Source organism: Agelaius phoeniceus, chromosome 12 (assembly GCF_051311805.1).
Source record: "Agelaius phoeniceus isolate bAgePho1 chromosome 12, bAgePho1.hap1, whole genome shotgun sequence".
NCBI lineage: Eukaryota > Metazoa > Chordata > Aves > Passeriformes > Icteridae > Agelaius > Agelaius phoeniceus.
In genome coordinates, this window is record NC_135276.1 from 13,759,219 (window position 1) to 13,783,614 (window position 24,396).

General features: G+C 39.7%; 1 protein-coding gene across 2 annotated transcripts in view; it reads right to left on the minus strand.

The window, feature by feature from the left end:
- CBFB (core-binding factor subunit beta) overlaps nucleotides 1-24,396 on the minus strand; it is a 37,383-nt gene that overhangs the window by 12,868 nt on the left and 119 nt on the right. Inside the window, exons 2-5 of one of the 2 annotated variants that reach the window (XM_054640699.2) lie at nucleotides 24,089-24,175; nucleotides 19,582-19,698; nucleotides 5,873-5,989; nucleotides 2,021-2,116 (exon numbers count right to left, since the gene is read on the minus strand). In XM_054640699.2, coding sequence (XP_054496674.1) covers nucleotides 2,021-2,116; nucleotides 5,873-5,989; nucleotides 19,582-19,698; nucleotides 24,089-24,175 — 417 coding nt within the window. Of the gene's footprint in view, nucleotides 1-1,989; nucleotides 2,117-5,872; nucleotides 5,990-19,581; nucleotides 19,699-24,088; nucleotides 24,176-24,396 lie in introns of both variants that reach the window. The other variant, XM_054640700.2, reaches the window with a different exon arrangement.

Consider the following 24,396-nt stretch of genomic DNA (forward strand, 5'->3'; position numbering starts at 1 on the left):
TGAAAACTGAAATGTAAAAACCAATTATAGACCTACGAGTATTGAAGGAAAAAAACTTGTTGGTTAGGCATATCAAAGAGACACAGTAAAATAAACAGGAAAGTATGCAAAACAATGTATTACAATTATTAAAGATTTGCATTTGATATCACAAATTTGAAACAACCTTTGATAATACTTTTCATTCTACTTAAACATCTTTCAAGTCAGTAATTTTTTCTTTTCTTCCTTTCTGTAGGTGATCTATACCAGTGCTTTAGAGCTGGGACAACAACTGTTGTTTCAAGAGAAAGTGGGTACCAACAGCTAATAAGGACATCACTTAATAGCAACAGCCTTCTGCCTTGTTAAAAGCAAGAATGTTTTCAGAAGTTATTTCAGGAGCATCCAGCTCCTGCAGACAGCCAAGAATGCTGCTTTTTGTGTCTCAGTGTCATGAGTTTTGATGTCTGTCATGAAGCCCCAGATGCTCAATATTACCTCAATCTCACTGTTAGCTGAAATAGTGTTTTTGCACAGCCTAGCTGCAAGTAAGTGTTTTCTACACTTGGAGAAAAATTAAGTGTCTCAGAACTCCAGAAGTTATTTCAGGAAGCCTCATTCTTTTTTAACCTTCAGCATGCACATGGCTTCTGTGCAATAAGAGGAGTGGGGATGAAGGGCACAGTGCAAGGAGAATATATCAAGAAAAGTTTTAAGTACATCGAGGTCAAAGGCATAAGATTGGAACCTAAAGTTCCTACTGTGTTGTTAGCAGTAAAGCAGGGTGGCACAGGTCTTCATGAACAGCTTAAAGCTAATTCTACCTTCCTTCTGAACTTACAAGCAGGTTGTAGCTATGCTTGACAGAATTATTCAGGCAATCCAGCAGCTGCTCCAAGAATCCAGCGGTAGCAGGGCCTCCAAGGCAAGGATTTTACCTTTGTTACAGCTGACATCTGACCTGGCTGCAGCAGTGTTTGCAAGGAGACACACTCCAGCCACTTCAAAGAGAGATATTATCCTCTGTGCCTATCTGTTCCCTCTCATTCTCATGCTCAGTGCCTTCCAGTTGTAGTTGGAAGGGAAGAAAGTCTGCCTGATCATCCCAATTATCCGAAAGAATGCCAAAAGAAAAGTAGCTTAGTAATAACAATAACCAAATTTTCTAAAAACCATAGAACCAGCAGATTGATCATATTTGATTACAGTTAAGTCAGGCTGTACTGATGAAGAAGTAAGAAACAGCATTACTAAGGGAAAGAAATTCAAAGCCTTTCTGTGTTCTCCCTATTCTCTCCTGACCTGCAGCCTGCCTTAACTTGCCAACTCCCCTTATGTATTATTACTTGTCCTCTTACAGCTCTTGCCTTTCTGACATCTCAGAGCAGCTGGTTTCCATTCCCTTTCCTGGCTCTTCTTTTCTCAATCCCAGTAATTTCTGCTTTCATCAAGAAAGAACAAGATTCAAGACTGTGGGGCCCTGAAGAAGCAAAGAACAAGACAGGGAAACTAAACCAGTGGAAAAAAAGGAATGAGACTTCCAACCAGTAAGAAAAAGGTGAGAAGACAATAAAACTAGCCTGTACAAGAAAGCAGACTGTGGCATCTGATTAAATTGGCTGGTAATTTTTCCCAAAACATGGGATAACAAGCCCCAAAATTCTGCCCCTGCAGCTCCCAAAGCCTTTTCTGTGTTCGTGAGAAATGCACGAGGCAAAAGATCCCTCTCTCAGCTATTAAAGTATCATTTCAGAGAGAAATGGCAACTCTTTGAATAAATGTCTTTACAGCTTAAGTACCCACAGCAAAGACCATCCACAGAAAGGAAAAAAGTACATGATAGAGAATTCTTATCAAAACTTTAAAAAACTTGAAATCCATTTTACAAGCGTAAAAACCAATACATTTTGCAATTTTTATATAACATCACTGAACAAACACAATACACAACATTGTACAAACAGACAAATAAATGGAAACAATCTAAAGTTTTGGGAAAGTACTAACCAGTTACTGACAGCAGCTGTGAAACCCTCACCTCCATTTCCTCCCGATGAGACCTGTCTCTATCCTCGAATTCACGAGTTCTTCGTCGAGCCTCTTCGAAGGCTTGTTGTGCCAATGCATCCTCCTGCTACCAAAGCAGATGACACAGGCACAAAAGGTGACTCTCATTTCCACTAAATCACATTTCTTTTGAATATTAACCACCCCTTGGCAGCAAGGTCCAGCAAGTCCTGCAGAACCTGCTAGAACACAGGCGGGTTCCAGGAAATGTCAATACAGGTAATGAAATATTACTCACCTTCACTACAGCAGTAGAAATAACCAAAGCTGGAATGCAGCTACTACTAAAATACATTTTCAAAGGAGAGCTCCTGTTCCAAAGTAGTTTAAATGCTGCTGGGTTTATTTTAAGGCTAGGAATTCTCAGAAGTTCTGTGTAAAAGGCAATACATTTTATTCTCCTTATAAAAGCCATTTTGAAGACAGTGTTCACAGGTATAGCTAGATAAAGTCCACTACACAAACAGTGGTAATTTAATTCTCTTGCATTTAGAAATAAGTATTACCAAAGTTAAAAACCAAATAAATACTTCATTTTACCAAAAGCTGCTACAGGTGCATCAGTATGAACATTCTTAATGCTTGTGTATCATTTATATTATTTAAATTTAGATGCACAGGAAAGTGCAAAGCAGAAATTATTCCTCCACCAATCTGCACACATTCCCATACAATGGAGGAGAAACTTGCAGGTCTTCAACAGCTCTTTTGCTTATTTTCAATAATGGCTTATGCACAGGAAGAGATTTAACAAACTAACACTCAAAAAAAATTCCTTCAAATTGTATTTTCTATTAGAAAATGTTTTAAATAAAGTGTTTGTAATTTGTGGAGCTGTTATTAATTGGGTTGGAAGTTATTTTTCTTAAAGAGACCTTTTAACACATTTACTGTTCCCCATCAGAATGGAAGAGTCCCATCTGAAGAGGCCCCACAAACCAGGAAGGGATAAACTGTATTGGTTCTCCCTCCTTCTAGCTCTTCAACTGTAATTTACTACTAACTCTGCTGATGATTCCCACATACATGCAAATGTTATTTTAAAGTTGATAATTTTTTTAAAAGCTGACCTTGACTGTTAGAGGACATAAACATGTGAAGAGCAAAACTAAGTTTTAATATACCTGGGGACTAAGTGCATAAATTTTTCAATTTAAGATAAAGCATCCCCAGCCTGAGAAAATGTTAAATTGCCTTTTTTGCCGTGGGCACAATCATGGCCCTGGAGCTGCTCTGTGCAGAGCTGTGCTGGGGCTCCCTGGTGGCCCAAGGCAGGGAAATATAAACAGCTGCCAGGCCCAGGCTCTTTCTGGGGACGTGTGGGCAATGTTTAAAGCTGCCAACAAGATCATACTTCAACATCATAGATCTTTTTAAGATTAGAATTTCGCCCTTTACAGCCATTTTAATGTTCATACAAGGCAGAGAAACCAGGGTTAGAGAGTGGAAAAAGTTTGTTCTTAATAATGCAGAAGGTTAGAAAGAACAGATAAGCTCGTGTCCCAGATGACTCCAGAAAAGCTACCTTAGTTTTAACTTACAGAAGAGATATATGGCTTTATTACCTTCTATTTTAAATCAGACTTAAATAGAAGAAGATTCTTTTTTTATTGAAGGTTTTTGCATTTTACCATCATTTAGAGTGGTTATGAAATAGAAGGCTGACATACAGCCTTGGAAGGAATATTTCAAAGAAATGGTCATAACCAAAAGAACTAAATTAGAAATGCATGGGAAAAAAAATCAGTATGTTGATATCCAGAATGAAGACGTGCTGACAACTGAAACACTGGTTTGCTCATGTCTGAGAAAGGGATAAAAGCATCAGAACTTTTTTAGTAAAACATAGAATTCCGCTCTACTCTTGGTGATACATTATAACAAATAAACCAACAACACAACTTTATACTACAAGAATTTAACAAAGATTTTTTTAAAATGTCACTCAATTCTAGTGATAATAGCCTAGCAAATTCAGCTGTATGAGACCAAATAACTTACACATCTTAGTTTTATTCTATAAAAATGTTCCTGGTATAAATTTACAAAGAAAAATAAGAATAAGCCAAACATGAGCAACAGAATGAGCAAACAACATGACAACAGAACAAAACCAAACCTCCCAGTCCAAAAAATAAAATTAAAAAAAATATTAAAAAAGAGAAAATTTTAAAAAATTAAAATATTTCAACGTTAACACATATGGATTCTCTTCCTAAAGTATTTGTTGACCTGGTGAAGGGTAGTATGCTTACCAAAGTATTACAGCAAAGAAGAATTTTATTTGATCCCAGCATTAGTATGAAGAGGTAAGAGACAGAAAAATGCAAGAGTACATTTGCTTAAGACAAGCTTCCAAAAAATGAGGGGTCCAGTGAAGGGCAGCTGGACCTCTTACAAAGGGCAGTGGGTACACAGGCAATACCACATGAGGCACTTAAGCCCCTTCTGACATCAGGGTTATTTTGGGATCAAAGTCAGCAGTTCAGTCAACTGCCATTAGCAATATTACAACAGTTTTAAACAAGGAAGCAGTGACAGATACAGGAAAAAGGAAACTGAAGAATGAAAAAATTGCCCAAGTGCTTACAATACTAATACATATAAGGGTGCAGCTACTCCTGTGTCTGTATGACACAGGGCACCCTTCGGTAGTATTGCTGTAGGAAACAATGACCATTGATGACCTTGTAGTCACCAAGAATCACAAACTAAAAACAAGTGACACACCTGTAACTGAGTGCAAACATCTCTGGAGAGATGCAACACCTCCAGCTCAGCACCCTGTACTCCCAACTCAGGAAAGCACTGACACCTGAGAGCATGCATACATCCCCTCACACACACAGAGAGTAAATCACAACCTCTGTGCACAAACACTTCCTGAAGACAGCAAAAGAGAATTGTTAAGTGTTGTTAAGACAGCATATACACATTGGGAAACTGAAGTATTCCAAGCAATTGCAAAAGCATTTATTGGGAAATTAAGAAGAAAAAAATTAAACCCACTGGTCACCTGACCCCTCTCCTTTTTGGAAGGGTGCCCACTTTCTTCAGGCACTCTCCAGTTTTGGAAAGGGTGACACTGTCTCCTCCTGAGTATATGTTCCAATCAGCCCACTCTCAGTTCAGAATTATGTATCAAACTTATTAACTACAGATCAAGAACCCTGGGATTTATGTTACATTCCTCAGGGCTATGTACTGGCTGTGTAAGGCATTACAGCCTGAAGGTCTCCTAATGCATGGAGTCCACAGCAGTGACTCTGCTGCAGCTGGAACTGAGCTTGCCCAAGTCACTGACACAGCTTTGAAAGAGGTGAATACACAGCAAGAGTGGATTTAGAGCAAAAGCTTTGGTCTGTGGCTTTTCTCATGGATTCTCAAAGGGCAGCAGGACTATTCTCTCCAGGCATCATGGAGGAAGTGTTCAGGGCTGGGACTTGGACACAAAGTGTTTCCATTTAATCCCAAACATAATCACATGAACATCACCTCATTAATATGCAAATTAGTTTTTTAAGTTACGGAGAGGCAAGGCACAATAGAGGAGTATTTTGGAGGAATCAAAGTTTTAAAATACTTTATTACTCTGTAGCATAGTAACAGTGCAAAAGCACTCAAAGTTGTAAATTATGAACTATTCCTGCCCCTAACACTTTGACCTAATGCAGCTAAAGTAGTGTTTTGTTACAACCACATGTTTCTGAACTTCCATACTGCAAGTTTTCTTTGGAGTTTGTACTCAGGGCGAAGGCAAAAACTGTGTTTCCCTCCAGAAGAACAAACAAATATCCGAGTAGCCAAGGGCAGACTGCCTTACCTGTGCTCTCTCTTCATCAAATTCCAGGCAGCCCATACCATCCAGTCTCTGGAGATCTATCCAGCCTTTCCAGATTACACAGACACCATTGAGAATCATAGGTGCCTTCAAGTACACCTGGAATAAAAGCAAAACACATGTTGTGAATTTGCAAGCTCTTACACATGTGCCTGCACAATGAAAATACTGATCCAGGAAGCCTCTATATGTATTCTTAGAAGAACATCCAAACCAGCTGGTAACATGAGACTCCATTTAACAGCTTCTACTGCTTCCTTTCCAAGAACCCATTTTAATCAAGTGAGTGCTTTAACTTTTGCCTACTGTACTGGATGGAATAAATTTAAGCTGTGTTCTCATTTTATAAACTGGCGTGCACCAGGATTTAGTTAGAATTCTTATGCTTGCAATTAAACTAGGAGTTTTTCTTGTCAGCTTACCTTTGTGTCACAAAGGAAGTGGCATGCTGCCAGTCAGAGAGAATCCTACAGCACATCTAAATAGTTAAATGAGCACTCTCCTTCCTACTCCCAAGAAACACTGTATTTTATCCCAAAAAATGAGTGATTTCAACAAAGACCAAGCACTGGTTTCAGTCCTCCTCAAATGTGGAAACTACTCAAAGTTCAGTAAAATACACAACTTACACATCATACTAAAAATAAGGAAGTCTTCCTGTGTCAATTCTAGCATGTGTGAAAGGCTTTTCAAAAGAAGCAACACCAGCTGATGAAAACCCAAGTACAGCACCAATGTGCACTGTGCCTTGTGCTGCAGCACAGAATAATGTGTGATCTTAAGGTCCTACTTCCAGATAAAAGTACTCAAAGTGATGCCACAAGGGAACTCAAAAAGAAGCAAATACAAAACTACATGAGTTTGACTTGTTATACTTCATAATATCCCTCTTAAACAAAGCAGAGTCACAGTAAAATTACCTGAATTCTACAGAAAAGAAAAAAAAAGTTAGAAAAAAATCAACCTTCAATAGTTATTTCAGCCTACTTGGCAAGTCAAAACCTCTCATGGGACAGGAGTTTGTCCATGTTGAATCACCAGAGAGGCAAACCTGCACATACACCTACATCCACTTCAGATTTTGTCCACTGAATATGAATTTGGTAACTGACAAGACTACTTAGACATTCCAAATCCATCTGAGTTTTTTTCAGCCTTCAGGAGCAGCTGGAGCTCAGCTAGGTAGGGAACTTTCAGACAGTGCCTCTCCAACAGTTCTAAATTAATCCTCTGGCAAATCCTCATCAAAGCGCAATTGATGTTTAGCACTATAACGCATTTGAAAGCGCCCCTACTGTGCCTGCTTGCTCAGTTCCACACTTACCAGCTAAGGTCACTCAAGTGAAAAAAGAGAGGGCTCCAGGAGGCACAGAGGAAGGGAAGCCCCCCTCATGCAAAGGCTGTGCTGGCAGAATTAAGCACTGAACAACATGAAAGGCAACCCATGAGTGGAAAACAGGGAGCAAATAACATGGATTGAACTGACAAACAAGTAATGCTATTTGCCAAAGAAAACAAACATTTGATCTCCAAAGCCTGATTTTTACAACTTATCACACTTTGGTATGAAGTGACACAGCTTCAGACCTTTTAATTAGTACAACATGCAGCAGCTCAATAATGAAGCAATAAATGTTATTTGTTAGAGCAGCTCTTCTTCCCACCAGCACTTCTACTGCAGGCTCTCTGCTAAGAGCACAGCCTGGTTTTCTGTGCCTGCACTCACAGCTCATCTGAGAGAGTCATCACAGCCCAGCCTTGTGTGGGGACAGCACACCGTGGGGACAGCACACCGTGGGGACAGCACACCGTGGGGACAGCACACCAGGCACATCCACCGGCCAACAGCCTCTGCGAGCAGAGGTGTCAGAACCACCATGAGTAAGATGTGGACTACCAGGAAACCACCTCCCACAGCCCTCATTTCAAGATTAAACATTTCAAACATACATAGTACACTGCAGCCCTTCAGCACAATCTTCACCCATTAATCTCACAAGAAACAAGTGAAGGATGCAGCATCCATTTAATAGATGCATTTAATTAGTTGAGAAGTGAAAGACAGTTAAAAGAGGCTATTAGAACTGTCATTCTCTTCTAAGGCAAATGAAGAATAATTCAAGAGAGGAAATAAAAAGGCAGCATAAGATAATCATGGGTCTGTAAAGACAAAAAAGCCTGTACTCCAATGCTGGTTATGTTATACATGAGCAAACAAGCACTTTGCTGACTTTCACTTAGGGTTTATCTCTCACTCAACCTCCCCTATCCTTCTGGCCCACAACAGCAGCCTAGGACATCAAAAGTTACACAGGCCTTCCCACAGATGTCAAAACTCAGCTTTCCAAGTTGTCCAGGAATACTTTCTGTTTGTTTCTTTGATAAGGAATATGATGGTGCCACTAACCCGTTTCAGTGGCCATTCAGCTGCCTTGGTCACTGCAGCTGCCAGTGTCTGACACACAAACTTCCTGCCTCAGTGCAACAGCAGGTAGCTCAGAGACAGCTGCTGAGGCTCAGTGATGCCTCATGCATCACCTGGAAGCCCAAGCAGTGCTGCAAATGCTATGAAAGCCTTCAGAAGTCAAAGGGGAAACAAGTTGACAGAGCTGATGTGATTCCTGATCCCTCCAATCTGCCCGGAGCACGCCGGCCAGCAGCTGAGCTGCTGACACAGCAGCCTGGGAACCTCTGGCATGCAGCCTGACCTTTCCAGATGAAGCAGTCTGCCCTTGCTCCTGAATCAGAGCCCTGGAAGCCTTGCACCACCAGATTCAGGAGGTCTTCAAAACTCTGATAAACAAACATTTTTCACTACTGAAAGCATGAATTCGTTCTCAAGATAGTCTGAGTTTTGAAATTACCACACAATCATTCAAACGTAGGAATCATTCATCTTGAAACCCCATGAGCTTATGCAGGAACTTTTCTCTCATTAAAACACAATAATGCATACTGGTACTTTCTAATTTATTTTAGAGAAAGGAATTTAAACTCCTTTTCCCCCCTCTCCTCTTTCAGGAAAATGGAAACCACCTAAGATTATAGCCAAAAACGTTTAACCACATATTTCCTTCTTTTCAGATAAAGCCATGTTGGTTCCCTTTCAACTTCTGAACTTAACAGAATTATTAATAAATTACTGCTCTGTCTGTGAACACATTATCTATTATGGCACCTTAAAATCCAGCAAAATGGTCTTCTAAAAAGTTTCTGAATTGTCTACTCTGAAAATTGCCTCAAGACAGTGATGGTAGAAGACCAAGGGCAAAAGTTGCATTATTTCTAAAAAGACCCAAAATTCCCCCCCTTCCCTAATATTATAGAAGTGGATAAAAACATGTCTTTGTTAGAGCAACTCTTTCAAATTTTTATGCTAACCCCAGATTACCTGCATTTAAATCATTTTATAAATCCTCCACACACCTATGGGTACTTTTTGTAATAATGCCTGGCAGTCAGTGCTGTAAAATTCAAGAGACAGGTGAAAAGCACTATAGAACAGAAGGAAGGAGAAGCTGGAAGTCAGGCAATTACCAAATTCATATTCAGTGGACAAATTTAATGCTACATAAAGAAACACCATTATAGGGACATAAAAGAGGAAAAGCTAAATTATGCAGCAGTCTCTGTTCAGAATACAGTCCATCCTATAAACCAAAGGAAGTATGGTTTTTCTGCCACTGACAGTGAACAGTTGTGTAAATAAGTTAAGAATCTTTGTACACATGTTGAAGGATGAAAGTTCTCTCATTTTGCACCCTTATTTTCCACACACTGGCACAGCCAAAGCTTTGTTAGACTAGGAGACCTAAAAAAACTGTCACATACTGAAATATGTCATTTTTATTAGTTTATAGCAGCTAAATTTTTGTTCAGGTGGCTATTACAGAACTAATTTCATCTCAAATGACATCTTCCATTTCAAATTCCTACTACAGATCAAAGTGGCATTAGAATTTTTTAATGAGAAACACAGACATGTTACTTTTACATTGGAAACAGGCTTTTAGTATTAGAACAAATATTCTGCTTGCTGACTGAACAAGCAGCGAGAGCAAACACTTTTATCTCCGGGCAGATTATCTGGACAGAGGACAAACAGCACCGTAAACACACACAGACTTGAGAAGGTGCTGCATGAATAGGCTTAGCTGAGCTCTAAGTTGTTGAGCTGTGTTTGTGCTTCCTCGGCCTCCCGCTGGCTTGTTCTCAAAGACCTCCGTGCCACACCTTCAACATTTAGTGTATCTCACCTTCCCTTTTGTGTTCTTTCAACTAATCTGTTGTTTCTTTTCATCTGCATTTAAATGAACAACCCTCTACCCCAACTCCAATTAACTGGGAGTTCTCTCTGTTGTTAAGAACAGGCAGGGACATGGCTCCTGTAACACCATTCATTCATATTTTAAAATCCAAACTAATTACTTTTTAAGAAGCTACTGTATTTTAGCACAAGACAAAAAACCTCGGTTTCACATCCTATTTCAGTCATCTAGTAAACCTTTATCTCACACCAGCAGAGTATTTAACTGATCTGCTGGAGGAATGCTATCTGTATGCTCCATCCACACATCCTGCAGTTACAGAAAATGCTCCTTCTCCTACAGCAACCAAGCCATTTCCTCCCCCAGCGATTGCACACAGTTCTCACCACCCACCAACTCATGAATCAGCAGGCTCTCAACAGCCAGCGCCACCGAGGAGATCAACTTCACCCCCCAGGAAACACCAGTCCCCAGTGAAGTGGTGCAGTCCCCTCCCTTCTGTTTTCATTTTCCCAGCCCACTGGAGCAGAATGCATTCTTCCAGAAGAGGCTCAGCTCTGACTCACCCTGTGCCTCATCACGCACACATCTGCCCATTCATAACGGGCTGCCCCCTCGGCTGAGCCACGGCCATCCATCCATCCATCCATCCATCCCACTTCTGATCCCACCTTCCCCTGAATCATACCCCACTTTTAAACACTTCAACTGCATTCTCCCTGGTGATTTCATATGTGAAACACTGACCACTAAGAAAGAAACAGCTTTGAACACTTACTCCAAGAAAGAAAAGTGTTAAATGGGGTAAGGCTAACCTATCGTTCCAGCTTCTCTTGGCATTCTGCATACACTAGCAAGTAAAAGGAAACAACCTGTACAAAATGTTTCAATGAGAAATTATGTATTCAACTGTTTCCTTTAACAGCAACAGTATATGATAATTTACAGGCTTTCATAATTAAAATGCTGTGATCTTGCCACAGGGATGTGGCACGACCGCTCTGAAAGGTAAAGTTGCATCAGTCCCATCCCGGTGTTCCCCCCACAATACAAAGACTCACTCTCATATCACAGAGAAGGGTCTCTAGCCTGGGTTTCAAAGAGGGGGCAAAGCATGACAGAGGAAGGAATCCATGAAATGCAAAAAAAAAAGAGAGAAAAAAGCAAAAAAAGCTTTTCTAAAACTTTGCAACAGAACCTATACACGAAAATCCTCAACTATTTAGGGAACAAAACAGAACAGTAACTTCACTAGTATAACACCAACTGAAGTCACAGCAAAAGCTGATAACCTCATGCAAGACTTCACACTACTATTTCAGATATTGATCATTGGTTTATAAGAAACTAATGACAAGCAACCAGCATTTATCTGACTTCCAAAGTTTGACTCTCTTATGCTAACCCTGCAACATAATTTAAACTGGAATGAAATATAAATAGAAACAGCCAAAAATAAGCCCATTTAGAAAGTGACTATGAGTAAAATAAGACTTTTTAGTGCTTTAAATTTGTATCAATCTTTCTGTCTTATCCCTTAAAACATATTATTCCTTCTTCGAACACACAAAGAAAACATCTTCTATTTTAAAAGCTGCATCTTGGAATTTCTTCCATTATATGAGAATGAGGTTTTGTTAAAATTCAAACCTTACACTCTTCTGCAAAAATGTATGGGAATTGATACTTTCTGACCAAAGAAGAGCCTTTCCTAAACACTTGTGCATAAATGACCCAATTGTGGCTTTCAAGATGAATACAGCTTCGAGTTCCTCAAGGGTGGCACCCATGGCACAGCTGTGCCAGGCCTGTGCTGTTTCCTGAGCAGCTGCCAAGGTGGGACTCCTGGGACAGCACTGGCCAGGCCAGGAGCCCTGCCCAGGGACACCTCCTTGGGCCCAGCACCACCCTTTCTCTGCCTGGGACCCACCCGTTCCTCCAGCTCTGCTTCCTTGTGATCACACACAGACATTTCACCTGCAGCTGAGGAAAGAATGCACTCCAATTCAGAACTAGAAAAACACCTCAGAACATAATACAATTTTCAACTTCATAGCAAAACCTGATGGTCAGATATTACTTTGTTCAATTTTCAAATATGCTTCTGTAAGTCACCAGGTTTTACTACAAATATCAGTAAACACTGAGATGCAACATAGTCCATTTTTACCTCTCTCAACATGCTTTGTGTACTGAAATACTGCAGTGGGGGGGGGGGGGGGGGGGTGGTTTCTAAAACGTCAAAAGGAATAGCTGAAGAATTTTCCTAACCTTTCTGGAGAGTCAGAATTTACAAGTCCCCTGTAGAAAACCTGGTATTTTTATGGTTTTTTGGTTGGTTGCATTTGTTAGGTTTTTTTCTGCATAGTTAGCTCAACTATGTAATCATGACTCCTTTTCAAAAGCAGATCAATGTTTCATTAAATTATGCAGGTTGCTATTTCACTTAACTAAAAACCAAGTCTCTAACTAAGAACAGATATGAAGCAGTAAGGATGTCAGAACAAATGTGATTAAAATCTGTGGAGCATTTTATTCCTGGATTAAGATCACTGGTCAGTACGTATGCTTAGAAGCTCAGATAAAAAAAATACTAAAATGTTACTGCACAGAAATTATACTCATCATCTAATAACCAAGTCTCCAGATACAGTTCATCATTCCAAATGCTGCAATTTTTCAACTAAGCAGAAAACATGAACCAGACTTGACCAAAACCACCAAAAAAGCCCCAGTACAAAGCAAAAAGTAGACGGCTTCTAGTTTTCACATTGTCACTACAGAAGGGACTCCCAAAGAGAAATGCATGTCATGCTCAGGCTCTATCCATTTGCCTTCAAAACACAAAACCAACCACAGAGCTGGAACTGAAAATCAACAAAAATGCAAGGAGCATAACAAGAAAAATCTGAAAGGCAAATATATGCTGGGGTTTTCCCCTGTGAAACTTTACAGGGTCTTTTATCTGCCTGTCTTTACACTAAATTCTGCAAGAGAGAGATGGCTGGATTTTAAACCTATACTCCCTTTTAATGGAGAGGGCATGCATTTAAAAAAGACCCATTTTTTCTTGCAACAATTAAAAAAAATAATGCTTTTGCAGCAAAATATTGCCAGGAGATTGCTGCTGGTTTTGCAGCTCCAAGTACACATGCATGCCTCCGCTCACAAACTCAGTAACTAACAGACACATTTTCTGCCACGTTGACAGAATATTTTCCAGACAAATTTCAAAATTGGTTGTGAAATTTGTTCTTTTCAAGCTTTCAGAAAAATCACAGAGCAAAAATCAGTTACAACTAGCAACTGCAACAGAGGATTGGAAAGAGAGGTTTATCTAAAACACATCACCTGCCCACCATGCTGCCTGGGTGCAAATAAACAGCCTGCTAATCCCCTTTTGGACTGAAAATTCAAAACAAATAATGCAAATATACTCAATGACACAAAAGAGAGGTTATCTGATTTTGACAATATGGGCAAGCAGGTAATAAAAACATCCAGGAACTGACCCTGACCCAAGCAAGAGAGGGGCAAGAAAAGCTGTTTCCTCTACCCTTTAGCTTTCATTGCCTTCTTGAGCACTCCAACAGCCTCACCCTTCCCCTTAAGCAGGATTCAAGTCTGGAAAAAACTGTTCAAACATTTGCTCAACAAGTAGTGCTGCATTAAGGCTTAAAATAATGTTAGTAGCTTTTTGTCTTTTGTATACTATAACAACTATTCAGCTTTCATCATTCAATAAAATTTCAGTGCCATAATTATTCTGTAGAAAACTATCAGCTTCTGCAGAGAACATCCTTTGCAATGACTGGAAATTGTCCTTAACAGAGTAACATCAAACTTGCAATTATGCAAGCTAATGAGCTCATTTCATTACTTGTGCTTTGGACAATAAAGCTTGAAGAACCATTTCAGTAGCTTTCAGAAAATGACAGTTTCTTGAAGCAAATGTTTCATGATCTTATTGAATTTTTCTTATTTTTAATATGAATTATTAAGTGATTTTCAGAAAGAAGCAGACATTCTCAACAATGACTCTCTTACTTTTGTCATTCATTTATAAGAAGAGGAAAGAAGCATAATATTAGCAACTTTCCTTAGTAAGTGGAGACTGATATGCAAACAAGAGAATTCAACAATCCAAATGTCTGGACTTCTTCCAGCATCTATGCTGCAGAGATCTCAAGTACTGCTTTCATCCACACACCACTCATCTGTCCTTATATATAGCTGCTTCCCAAATGCAAAATTTAGCTCACTAACTCCAATTTTGTTCCTCTTCTGGGAAACTTTAGGATGATGACATGGGTATATTTGAAATCTTGTCTATACAACTCAAACAAGTGCATTTAAGCCACTGGAAAGAGTTCAAGGTAGTATGACTGAATAACTGCTTTTAGAATACATAATAAAGGCTAAGCAGGAGCAGGTTTACTGACAGCAGCCCTGAAGTGCTTGCACAGCCGTGCTGCAAGCACTGCTCCCAAGCATTGTTTCAAAATGGCATCGGCACTGCCTGCACTGTGTCACAGGGACCAGCCCGTGGGCAGTCCCAAAAGGATTTTGGAGGACTGGGGGGTGAAAGGATTCCAGGGGAAAGGCTGTGGCTCCTTGTCACATGAGAGGTGCCTGGGGTGACTCACACTCCAGTGGCAGAGGGCACTGAGGATAAATCACTCTGCAGGAACAACTGTCCAAACCCAGCCAGGGGCTGCCTGCCAGGACAACGTGTCCAGTCTACGTCCTCTAAAGATTTCTCTCCTCAAAATCCAAGCTCTAACTGTTCACAGTGTATAAACTGTATGCACATAGAGGCATCTCCTGACTGTGAGGTAAAGTGAATAAGCACAGGTACACTATGACTGTGGCTTCAGACAGAGTTTGGATTAAACAGCTCTCCTCTATGCAACAGCAGCTCATAAGGAAGAACAATTTCAAGTATCTAGACAAAAAAAAGAGAAAAAGTTTCACTCTCCTCTAAAGCAAAAATGGGTTTAGGAGCATAAACAAAGGATGTTGCTGGGAAAAATACTAGAAAGAAAAAGAAACAGAGAAGTTTCTGCCAGCTAAAGGACTCTTAAGCAAAAACACAAAAATTCTACAATCACAAGCATCTATAGAAAACCAGTATTTCACTCAAACCATATAGATGATCCTGGATGAAAACTGATCAAGGGGATCATCAAGAAAAGTGGATTCTTCTCATTGACAAAGCCTTTACAAGATTCCCACCAAGCAATTCCAAGGGGAAAAAAAAAAATAAAAAAATCAATCTCTTTAGCCAGGCTGGGTACAAACTGGACACACCACCAAACCCATTTGTCTGCTGTGAGAATAACCACACACTGACCTCCTTGTTTAAAGCTCTCAGAAAAGCCTGAGAAAGATCAAAAGCAAGAACAGTGATGTGGGTTTCACCAGGACAACACCACTTCCCTTGGCTGGAGCAGGCAAAAGTAAATCGAAGGCTCTGAGCACACAGACAGCCCAGCCCCTTCCCTGACCACCTGCTGCTCCTCACAGAAGGACCTCTCCCAGCTACCACAAGGCTTTGGGGTCATCACATACCCAAAAAGGTATGAGCAGGAGGGTAACAATTGTTTAAGACTGCTCAGGAAAAGTGGAAAGCTGGTTCTATTGGCTGCCATTTGAATAGGTGCTGTATTTTAATAAAAACTATTTTTCATTACACTTCTGTTCCTGCTGTAACACCCGCAGCATAACAAAGATTTTTTTTTTAATATTCATCCAAGCAGTTAACACCAACTTAAAGCAAAATAAAATCTAGTTTTGACAAAAAACTGTGCAAGTAGAAAGTCAGCATCTTAAGGAAGAAAACTGAAAATCTTTAGTTATGGCTAGAACAAAGTTAGTGGTTAATGAGTAGAAATCCTAGCCACATCACATGTGGCACAGCAGGCAATCTGAATCAATTTAAATCCTGTCTGATGTGCTTTCCTCCAAAGCTGCAGAGTTCATGGTGTATTAGAGTGAGATAAACCCGTGTGGAAGACTCTGGTTTACGAGCAGCTGCCACCAAAAAACAGACAGGAAGTAAAGCTGCACTAGAATGAGATGGAGAATTTTATTATAAAGGGGAGGGGAAGTAAAACAACTTCACAGACCTCATCAGTGACTGGTATTTAAACAGTGAAAAAGAATATCTGAGAACTAATGTTCTTTCCAGTAAGAAAGAGTGGATCTAAAGAAACATCTTGAATAAGAAATGAAAACTTATCTCACTCTAAGAAGTAAGCATACAAAATGAATCATGCAAAGAAAGTTGATCAGACAGTTCTTAACGAAACAAAGGGACTTGGAAAAATACTAGATTTTAAGAAGTGCTGAAGTCCATACACAGCTCAGCCTTTAGTTCGTACGTCATCAGTACAAAACTGAAATAAAAATTACAGAATTTCATTAATCACAATAAAACTAGCCTAAGTCATAAATGATACCAGAAAACCAAGGTGAAAATAAAGCTCTCCATTTAATTGCAAGGTTTAATTAACTAATATTTCAGGCAATACATTAGACTACTACACTGCCTATCTTTCAATTTCTTAACATCTATTCATTTATTCTTTACCAAAAAACAAATAAAAACACTCTGGACATTAGCTAACAACACAGATGATCAGAAAGCCCTGGTATGGTTCAACTCCCAAGAAACAGGACACACAGTGCATCTGACACACCCCACACACACCCACAATCCCAATGAAATACAATGTTCCATCATTTTTACGATCTAGGGACCTATTTTTAGTGCTGCTTTTTCTTCTACTATGACAAACCTGAAAAATTGCTCAAATACACAATTAAATTTGCTGCAGGTCAAAGGCAGCACAGAATGCTAAAGTTATCTCAAAAAAAATGTAAACTTGAGTTTAAAATGAGCAGAAACATTAAGCATACAGTGAGCCATCCAATTTTTGGATTAATGAAGACAGGGTATCCACCAGAGGCCTACCCACCCATTGTGAACATCAGATGCATCAAATTAAAAGGCAAATTAAGCATATAAAAAAAAACCCTTCAGTTAAGAAATACCAGATTGAAAAACCTCAAGCCTATGAAGTATGTATTTGCAGAATCCCAACTTTCACAAGAGTGCTGCTCTTTCTAAAATTCAATCACTTAAGCAGCAATTCTAGCAGATGCTGCACTGGTAGCTTTGTCAATCTCTGTACAAAACTGCTTTAGCACAATAGTGACATACTTCAAATCTGGATAAACTATTTTGGGCCATCATTGTTTAGCCAAACACAGAAGCAGAATTCCAGAATAAAAATATTCTAATGTTGGTAAGTTTATCTACATTCTAGATCTCAAACTAATGCTTAAGATAATTATTAACTGACAGCTTCCCCCTTAGCCTTTTTTTATTCATATAATTAAAAACATGCCTCACTGGCATAAATCCAGTGATGAACAAACACACATTATGCACTGCCTCAAGAATCAAAGCTCATAAAACAATGTTGCACAGAGCTACAAAAATCACATGGTTTTAAGGGACTGCTGAAGCCTGTGAAAGAAATTCTTAATTAAGCCAAATGACAAAAATCTAGAGAGAACAATCTCAGACAATTCATATGAAAGGCTTGAACTGTTTCCGCTGATAACATAAAACATTCTCCCACTGCTCGTTCCTCTGCTCCAATCATGGGAGTGGCTGACTTTCAGAGCACTTTAATTCTGTGCAGAGCACAGTGATTTACACAAGTGAGGGCTGATTACAACAGTGAATTTGTGATTTGCTCATATCAGAGCATAGCATTACTCCCATTTATCTGTCTGTCCACCTCTAGCCTCATTCAGAGGAATTCTTCTAAATATTTCAGTGAAGCAGTCTAGAATTTACTGTAAACACACATAAAAGAAGGAGTGGCATTCATTAATGAGGCTCATGTTCTATTTTAATATCCAGCATACCTACCATGCTCTTACATGATTAAGACAACACAAGAAAATGGATGAAGTAGTTCAGTACTTTAAGAATTCATTCAGAGAAAACAAAGTTAAAAAAAATCATAGGAGTAAATAAAATTAGTTTTGAACTGGCAAGAAAAGAGACTTCAGTCTTCTTACACATTACAAGAAAAATTCCTCATTCAATTGTGAGCCAGAATCAATATTTTTCAGTAAGAGCCAGATTCAATTCAGTTTCCTTAGCAAAGCAGTCAGTACCCAGACAGCCAACTTCACTTCTCCCCCAATTTGTCAAACTTCTGCAAGCCTCACAGGACTAAATGGAAAACAATTTTTTCCAAAAAAACTCATTAACTTGAATTCCACATACCATAACTGCCCTCAGGAATTTTTTTTTCTTCCAATCAAGTTTTCCCACTATAGGAAATATTTATCTTCCACCTAGCAGCATTTAAAAGACCCAATATGCCATTAAACCTGAATATGCTTCAAGTATTTCCTCCAGCCTGGTAGGCTTGGTAGCATTAGCTGTTTCTTGTTACAAGGGCAGGTAAAAAAAAGTAGGCAAAAGGAAGGATTTTGTAGTCCATTAAAAGTTTTTAAAAATAAAAAAAAAATACACAAAAATTAGCCTGAAACAGAGAAACTATGAGGGCTTAAGTGCTGGTATACACGCACTGAAGAGAGTTCTGAAGAAAGTCTCCTACTGAATTCAGTGATCTTTGGATCAGTCCCAGAGCACCCACAGGAGCACAGATAAGAGACAGCATCTATATTTTAAAGGTATATTTTTCCTGTAAAACCAAACCAGCTGTAGGTGATTTCAGTAACTTTATTCTGATGAGACTAAGCAAGGTTTCTGACTTTAAATCTAATACAGCTTCACAGTAATCATCACTGCCACTAGGGAATTTGAGCTTTCAATATCAGCCTATGGGACAACCACCTCAGAAAAAAGAGATTCAGAAATCAATTCTGAAAGTGGTGATGCTGTTTCTAGATTGTAGCTGATGGTGAAACTGAGAAAAAGATTCATTCCACTTAGAGCACACTGACTGCTTGCTGTACCAAATGGCATCCAAAGACACAATGAAATAACCTGCTGAAAATGCAAATTTTCATTAGTCTACCACAATTCATTGGCCAAAGTCTAATTTCTTCAGAAGCACCTACACAACACGAAATTTAGACTGTTCCCCAAAATTTTATCATAGCATGACAGCAGAAATATTTCTCTTTTTCAAAATAATGCAAAGCCACCAGTACTGCCCACATTTCCCAATTCTTCCATTTGCCTAAACATCACCATGCTTTAAAACAAAGCAATATTTTATCTTACCATCTTTCACGTGCACTCACATCACTACCTACCTGCATGGAGGTGTGAAATATTACAAATCTCACATCATACGTGCAGTCCATACGAGTAAGACCATAAGCACAACAACAAAAAAATTCTTTCAGTTTCAACAATTTCCTCCTTACCTTGCCTCCTTCTCTTTCAAAGTCAACATATTCCCGGGTCGGTGTCTGTCGCTGCTCCCCCTGCCAGCTGGCCGGAAAAAACTGGAGAGACAGATTGGTTCCTGTGGCCACAAAAGCCTTTTAGAAAAATCAATACAAACAGGATCAGGGAGCAAGACATTACATAAATTATGCAGGCAGTCATTTATTTTTACATCAGTTTATGTCTTAAGCCAGGCAGCATAGAGAATACTTAAAGTCAAAAACATGCACTCATCATTTTTCTTAAGTATTAAGTTACAAACATCTGATTCCATTTTGACAACATTTGCCATTGGCTGCTTCGGATATAAAATACAACATGGAATCAATACTTCTTTCAAATCAGTTTTGCTGACATTAGAATCTGTCCTTTCAGTTCTGTCTGGATACCCTGCACCAACTTAGTACCTGCAACGTTAAAAACTGTCCATGCTTTTCAAAGAGGCTGCCTATCTCTAATAGTACTGCTGAAGGAAAATTAACTCCTTAGACCCATTACTAAGGACAACTGTTTTTGACAGAAAAGGATTTGTTTCCTTTCACAATCTAATTATACCTAGAGAGACACTTAACTGAAGGATAAATATTCCTATTTTATCATCTGCTGGCATGCAGCATCAATACACAGTTCAATCAAGCTGCACAGGACAAAGTCCTCATGCCACATTAAGACACCAGTGATACCCAGCTCAGCAGATGCTGTGTCAGTGAGAAAAGACAACTGTAGGAATTCCTCTCAGCTGCAGCCCTTTGTAAAATCATTAAAGGGATTGACCTGAAACTATTAGGAAAAGCACGCATTGGTTTCAAGCAAACAATTTTCTACAATTTCAAATTAAAATGGGATTCAGTTTTCTTTATAAACTCCCTGTATTTGTTAAGATATATTAACTCCAAGTGATGATGAGTACTGCAATTCCTGGACATTAAATAAAAAATTATTTTTGCAATCAGAAGTCAGATTCACAGTATTTATAGTTTTCTCTGGTACAGGTGAGCATGCTGTCCTGTAAGCATATGAATATTCACACAGGCTCACAGCATACCACTCCTATCAAAATCCCAGGGTTAAACACAATTTGTTGCAATCAAACAACAGTTTTTATTACCATGATCACTCAGATTTAAATGGCCATTAATCTAGAATATAGTTTTTCTTAAAAGCTATATAACTACTACTTTAACAGTTGGAATTTCCTGACAAGCAGATTTCTTTCAAGCAACCCAGAATTCAGACACTTCATGGCATAACTGTACTGCTACCTGTGACACTATAGCAACATGTTATTTAAGATAGTTCCAGTCATGGACTGCACCACTGTCACAGGATTAATACCTCCCATTTTGAAAGAAGAAGTGCTTTGTCTTGGCTCTTCCCCCCTCCACCAAAGGAGACTAATGCTCTGCAATCAGTTTTGGTTCCAGGCTATTCTTAAAAACAGATTTTAAAATTTTTGTTGCTGTTTTTGTTTGCTTGTTTTGTCTCCTGTAAGCACATTCTCAACATAATTAAAATTAACAAACCAGTCCTAGTAATGGCAGAAGAATACTGTATTGGTGCATTAATATTTGTTTGCAAAGACAAACATTTCAATCCACGTAACAGAAGTTTCATCAAGGATACACTTGCACAAATAAGAGGCATCAAGTCTGTCAGAGCTACAGACCATCATTATCAGGTTCACTACCTCCTGTTACCCCTTTGCTTTAGCAAGGGATGCTATTTAGTATCAACAAAAGAAAATATATCCATCTCCAAATATTTGTGGCTCTGAGTCTTCAACATTTAGCCTGCTCAAGAACTGTTTTCCTACCTCCGAGCATCTCTAGTAAATATGTGTTTTATACTCCTTAATTTATACATTTCAAATATCAAGGAGTGAGAGCTTTGAGAGTAAACCAGCTGACCACTGAAGCTCTATGGACCAGTCCAGTTCTGGGTACTGGGTCAAAAGGACTGTACTTGCTTTCTGGGAAAGCCAGCAAGACAGTGAAGTGCCCCAGCCTTCCTGCTTCCACCCCCAATGTGTGCTAGAGGGCCATGAAAACAGGGAGAAAATATCAGAGAAAAGAAGATGATAAAAGTACACAAATTCCACATCCTCATACAGTCAGGCAGGCACCATTTAAACCATGAAAAGCTATGTAGATATTTGTTCTCTGGATTTTTGAAGCCTGTTCCCTCCCTTTGAAGAGACAAAACCATCCAGTTAAAGTACCCATATGCTTCTTAAATCAAATCACAGGTCAATACTGAAAAACTTGAGAACAGTCCTGCTAATAACCACATAAAACTACGTGGAAGCCATTAATTTCCACCAAATAACAAACAAATTAAATAAAAAATAACAATAACGATTAAAAAAAAATCACACCACTAGTTTGGTTTTAAACTTGAAAGTAAGAAAACTCTAGTTTTGTCTGCAGAGCCTTTTAAAGCTCAGTCTGAAAAGCTATCAGACATTTATGCCACAAATTTTGCAAAAGGCTTATCAGGTAGTACAAGGGTGACCTGACCCACACACAGACAACGTAAATACAAGTACCTTCCAAAGCAAACCAAACATGTGAGGTTATTTAAGTTATCAAAGCATTGCCAGTAAACATGAAATCTTATTCAATACACTTCACATTTACTTCTCAGTAATATTGCTAATTATTTCCTTTATTCAATCAAGAGCTATTTGACACACGTAACCAACAACTTACTGCCGGCTCTACATTAAATCCCTGAGCTGTTCTCTGGGGTTTTTTTTCTGCTTCAAAATATGTAAGGTCATTTGCAAAGGCTCCCTTTGGAGATAAAAGAATAAATCCTTGATGTCTGGAAAAACATTCAAGACCAAAAAAAAAGAAGTAAAATTACTAGCTCTTTTTAACATCAGTCATTACATACAGTACATTTCTAAATAAACCTGACTACTCATGCCCTGTTCACAAAACAAAACCAGATGTTTCAGATGAAGAAATATAGAGCCCGTTTTATAATTAAGTAGAGTGAAAATATGTAGAACATGCATCACTGCTTGCTTCCAAGGGATGAAGTTCTGGCAAAAAAAGGCAGCAGCAGGCACAGAAGTACAAAGGTGGAACTACAATGATTTCCCATTTATATAACTGCACAGGCTGCATTAGAAAGCTAGTTATAAGCTACATGGTCATTTTGTTCTTTAGGCAGGGATTTGGGTATATTATGCACTTTCACCTGTACAGGAACTTCCAATGCTAGCAAACTATGTCTTCCTTACCTACCCATTGTTTCCCTGGTGTTTTCTTAAAGGAAGCAAACATGGACAAAGAAAAATGAATACCAAAAAAATAGTCAAATTAAGAACCTGTCTACAGGAGGCCTCTTGTAAAATAATATTACAGGTTCTAAAACAAGAGATAACAAGCAGAGATTAGATTTAGCTAAAATAAAGTTATTCAGTAAAAGGTAGCTGTGTTCTTGAGTGTGTATTCTTTTACTGACAAAAGCAAAAGAACAAGATCAGTTACAGTAACTGGTATTCAAGTATTTTTTGGATGTGCATAAGAATAATTTCATTGTGAACTGACTAGCAGTATGTATGCTACGTGAAATTAAAGAATGTTCGTAAAAGCAAACTTGGTGGAAGTGGGGTTTGTTTTCTATTTTACCTTATCTTTCACTACATACTGTAAATGAAAAAGAGGTTACTTCTGCATTTTAATTGTAGGGTTACAAACTTAACAATGCTATTGAATATTAATTCTATAGAAGCAACCTAGAGCAGAATTCAAACCAGGAAATAGTCAGTTCTTGATTACTCTGAGCCACACTTCACCTCACTTCTTATTTCAGAGGGCGACAGTAGTCTGTAACTAACCTTAATGAATGAGAAAAACGGAGCTGAAGTTGCAAGTTTCAAAGCCTAATTTTAAAAGCCTTTGATTTAGTTCACAAACACACACAAATCAAACAGCTCACTCAGGACTTTAAGCAAGCGCCTTCTGAACAATGTTACTCATTTCTCAAAGCTACTGTTTCCGGAAAGAAAAAAAAAAAAGAGAAGAAAAGAAAAGAAGCTGAATATTGAAACAAGCAGCTCGTAGCTGCAGCACGTGCCCAGGGAAGGAGCGCAGCCCGTTCCCACTGCCGGGGCTTTTCCTTCCTTCCCTGTCACCCCGGCGCTCCGGACAACCGCTGTCCCCGCTCGGGAGCGAGCCGACACCTCCGACTGCAAAGGCGCTATTGCTACGGCTGACAGAAACGCCGCCTGCCCACCAAAACCTCCTTTCCCTCGGCGTTTGAAAGGCAGCCGATGTCATTCCCCTCCTTCAGGAAAACTCTCCTTCACGGCACGGCTCCGACCGGCCCCAGGCACCGTCCCGGCCCCGAGCCTTCGGGCTTGGGCATCGCGCAGCGCTCGCTGCCCCGACGGCTTCCCCCAAACTTTTATTTGACGAGCCGAGCGCGGCCCGGCCCGGTGCCGGCGGGCACCGAGGGAAGCGCGGCGCCACTTACGATCTCGGAGCGGCCGTCGCGGCAGGCGTTCTGGAAGCGGGCCTGCCTCTCCTCGTGCGGCCGGTCCCTGAAGCCGGTGTATTTAATCTGCGGGGAACAGGGCGCGCAATCAGGAGGGGCCAATCCCGGCGATAAGGGGGCAGCGGAGTGCACTGACTGCGCCTCCCCGCGCCGCCGGCTCGGCTCCCGCCGCAGCTGAGAGGAGGTGCGGAGCTGCCCCGGCCCCTCCGCGGCCCGCGGAAACTTTACCCACGGCGGGCGGAGGGAGGGAGGGAGGGAGAGAAGGGGGAGCCCCGCCGCCACCGCCG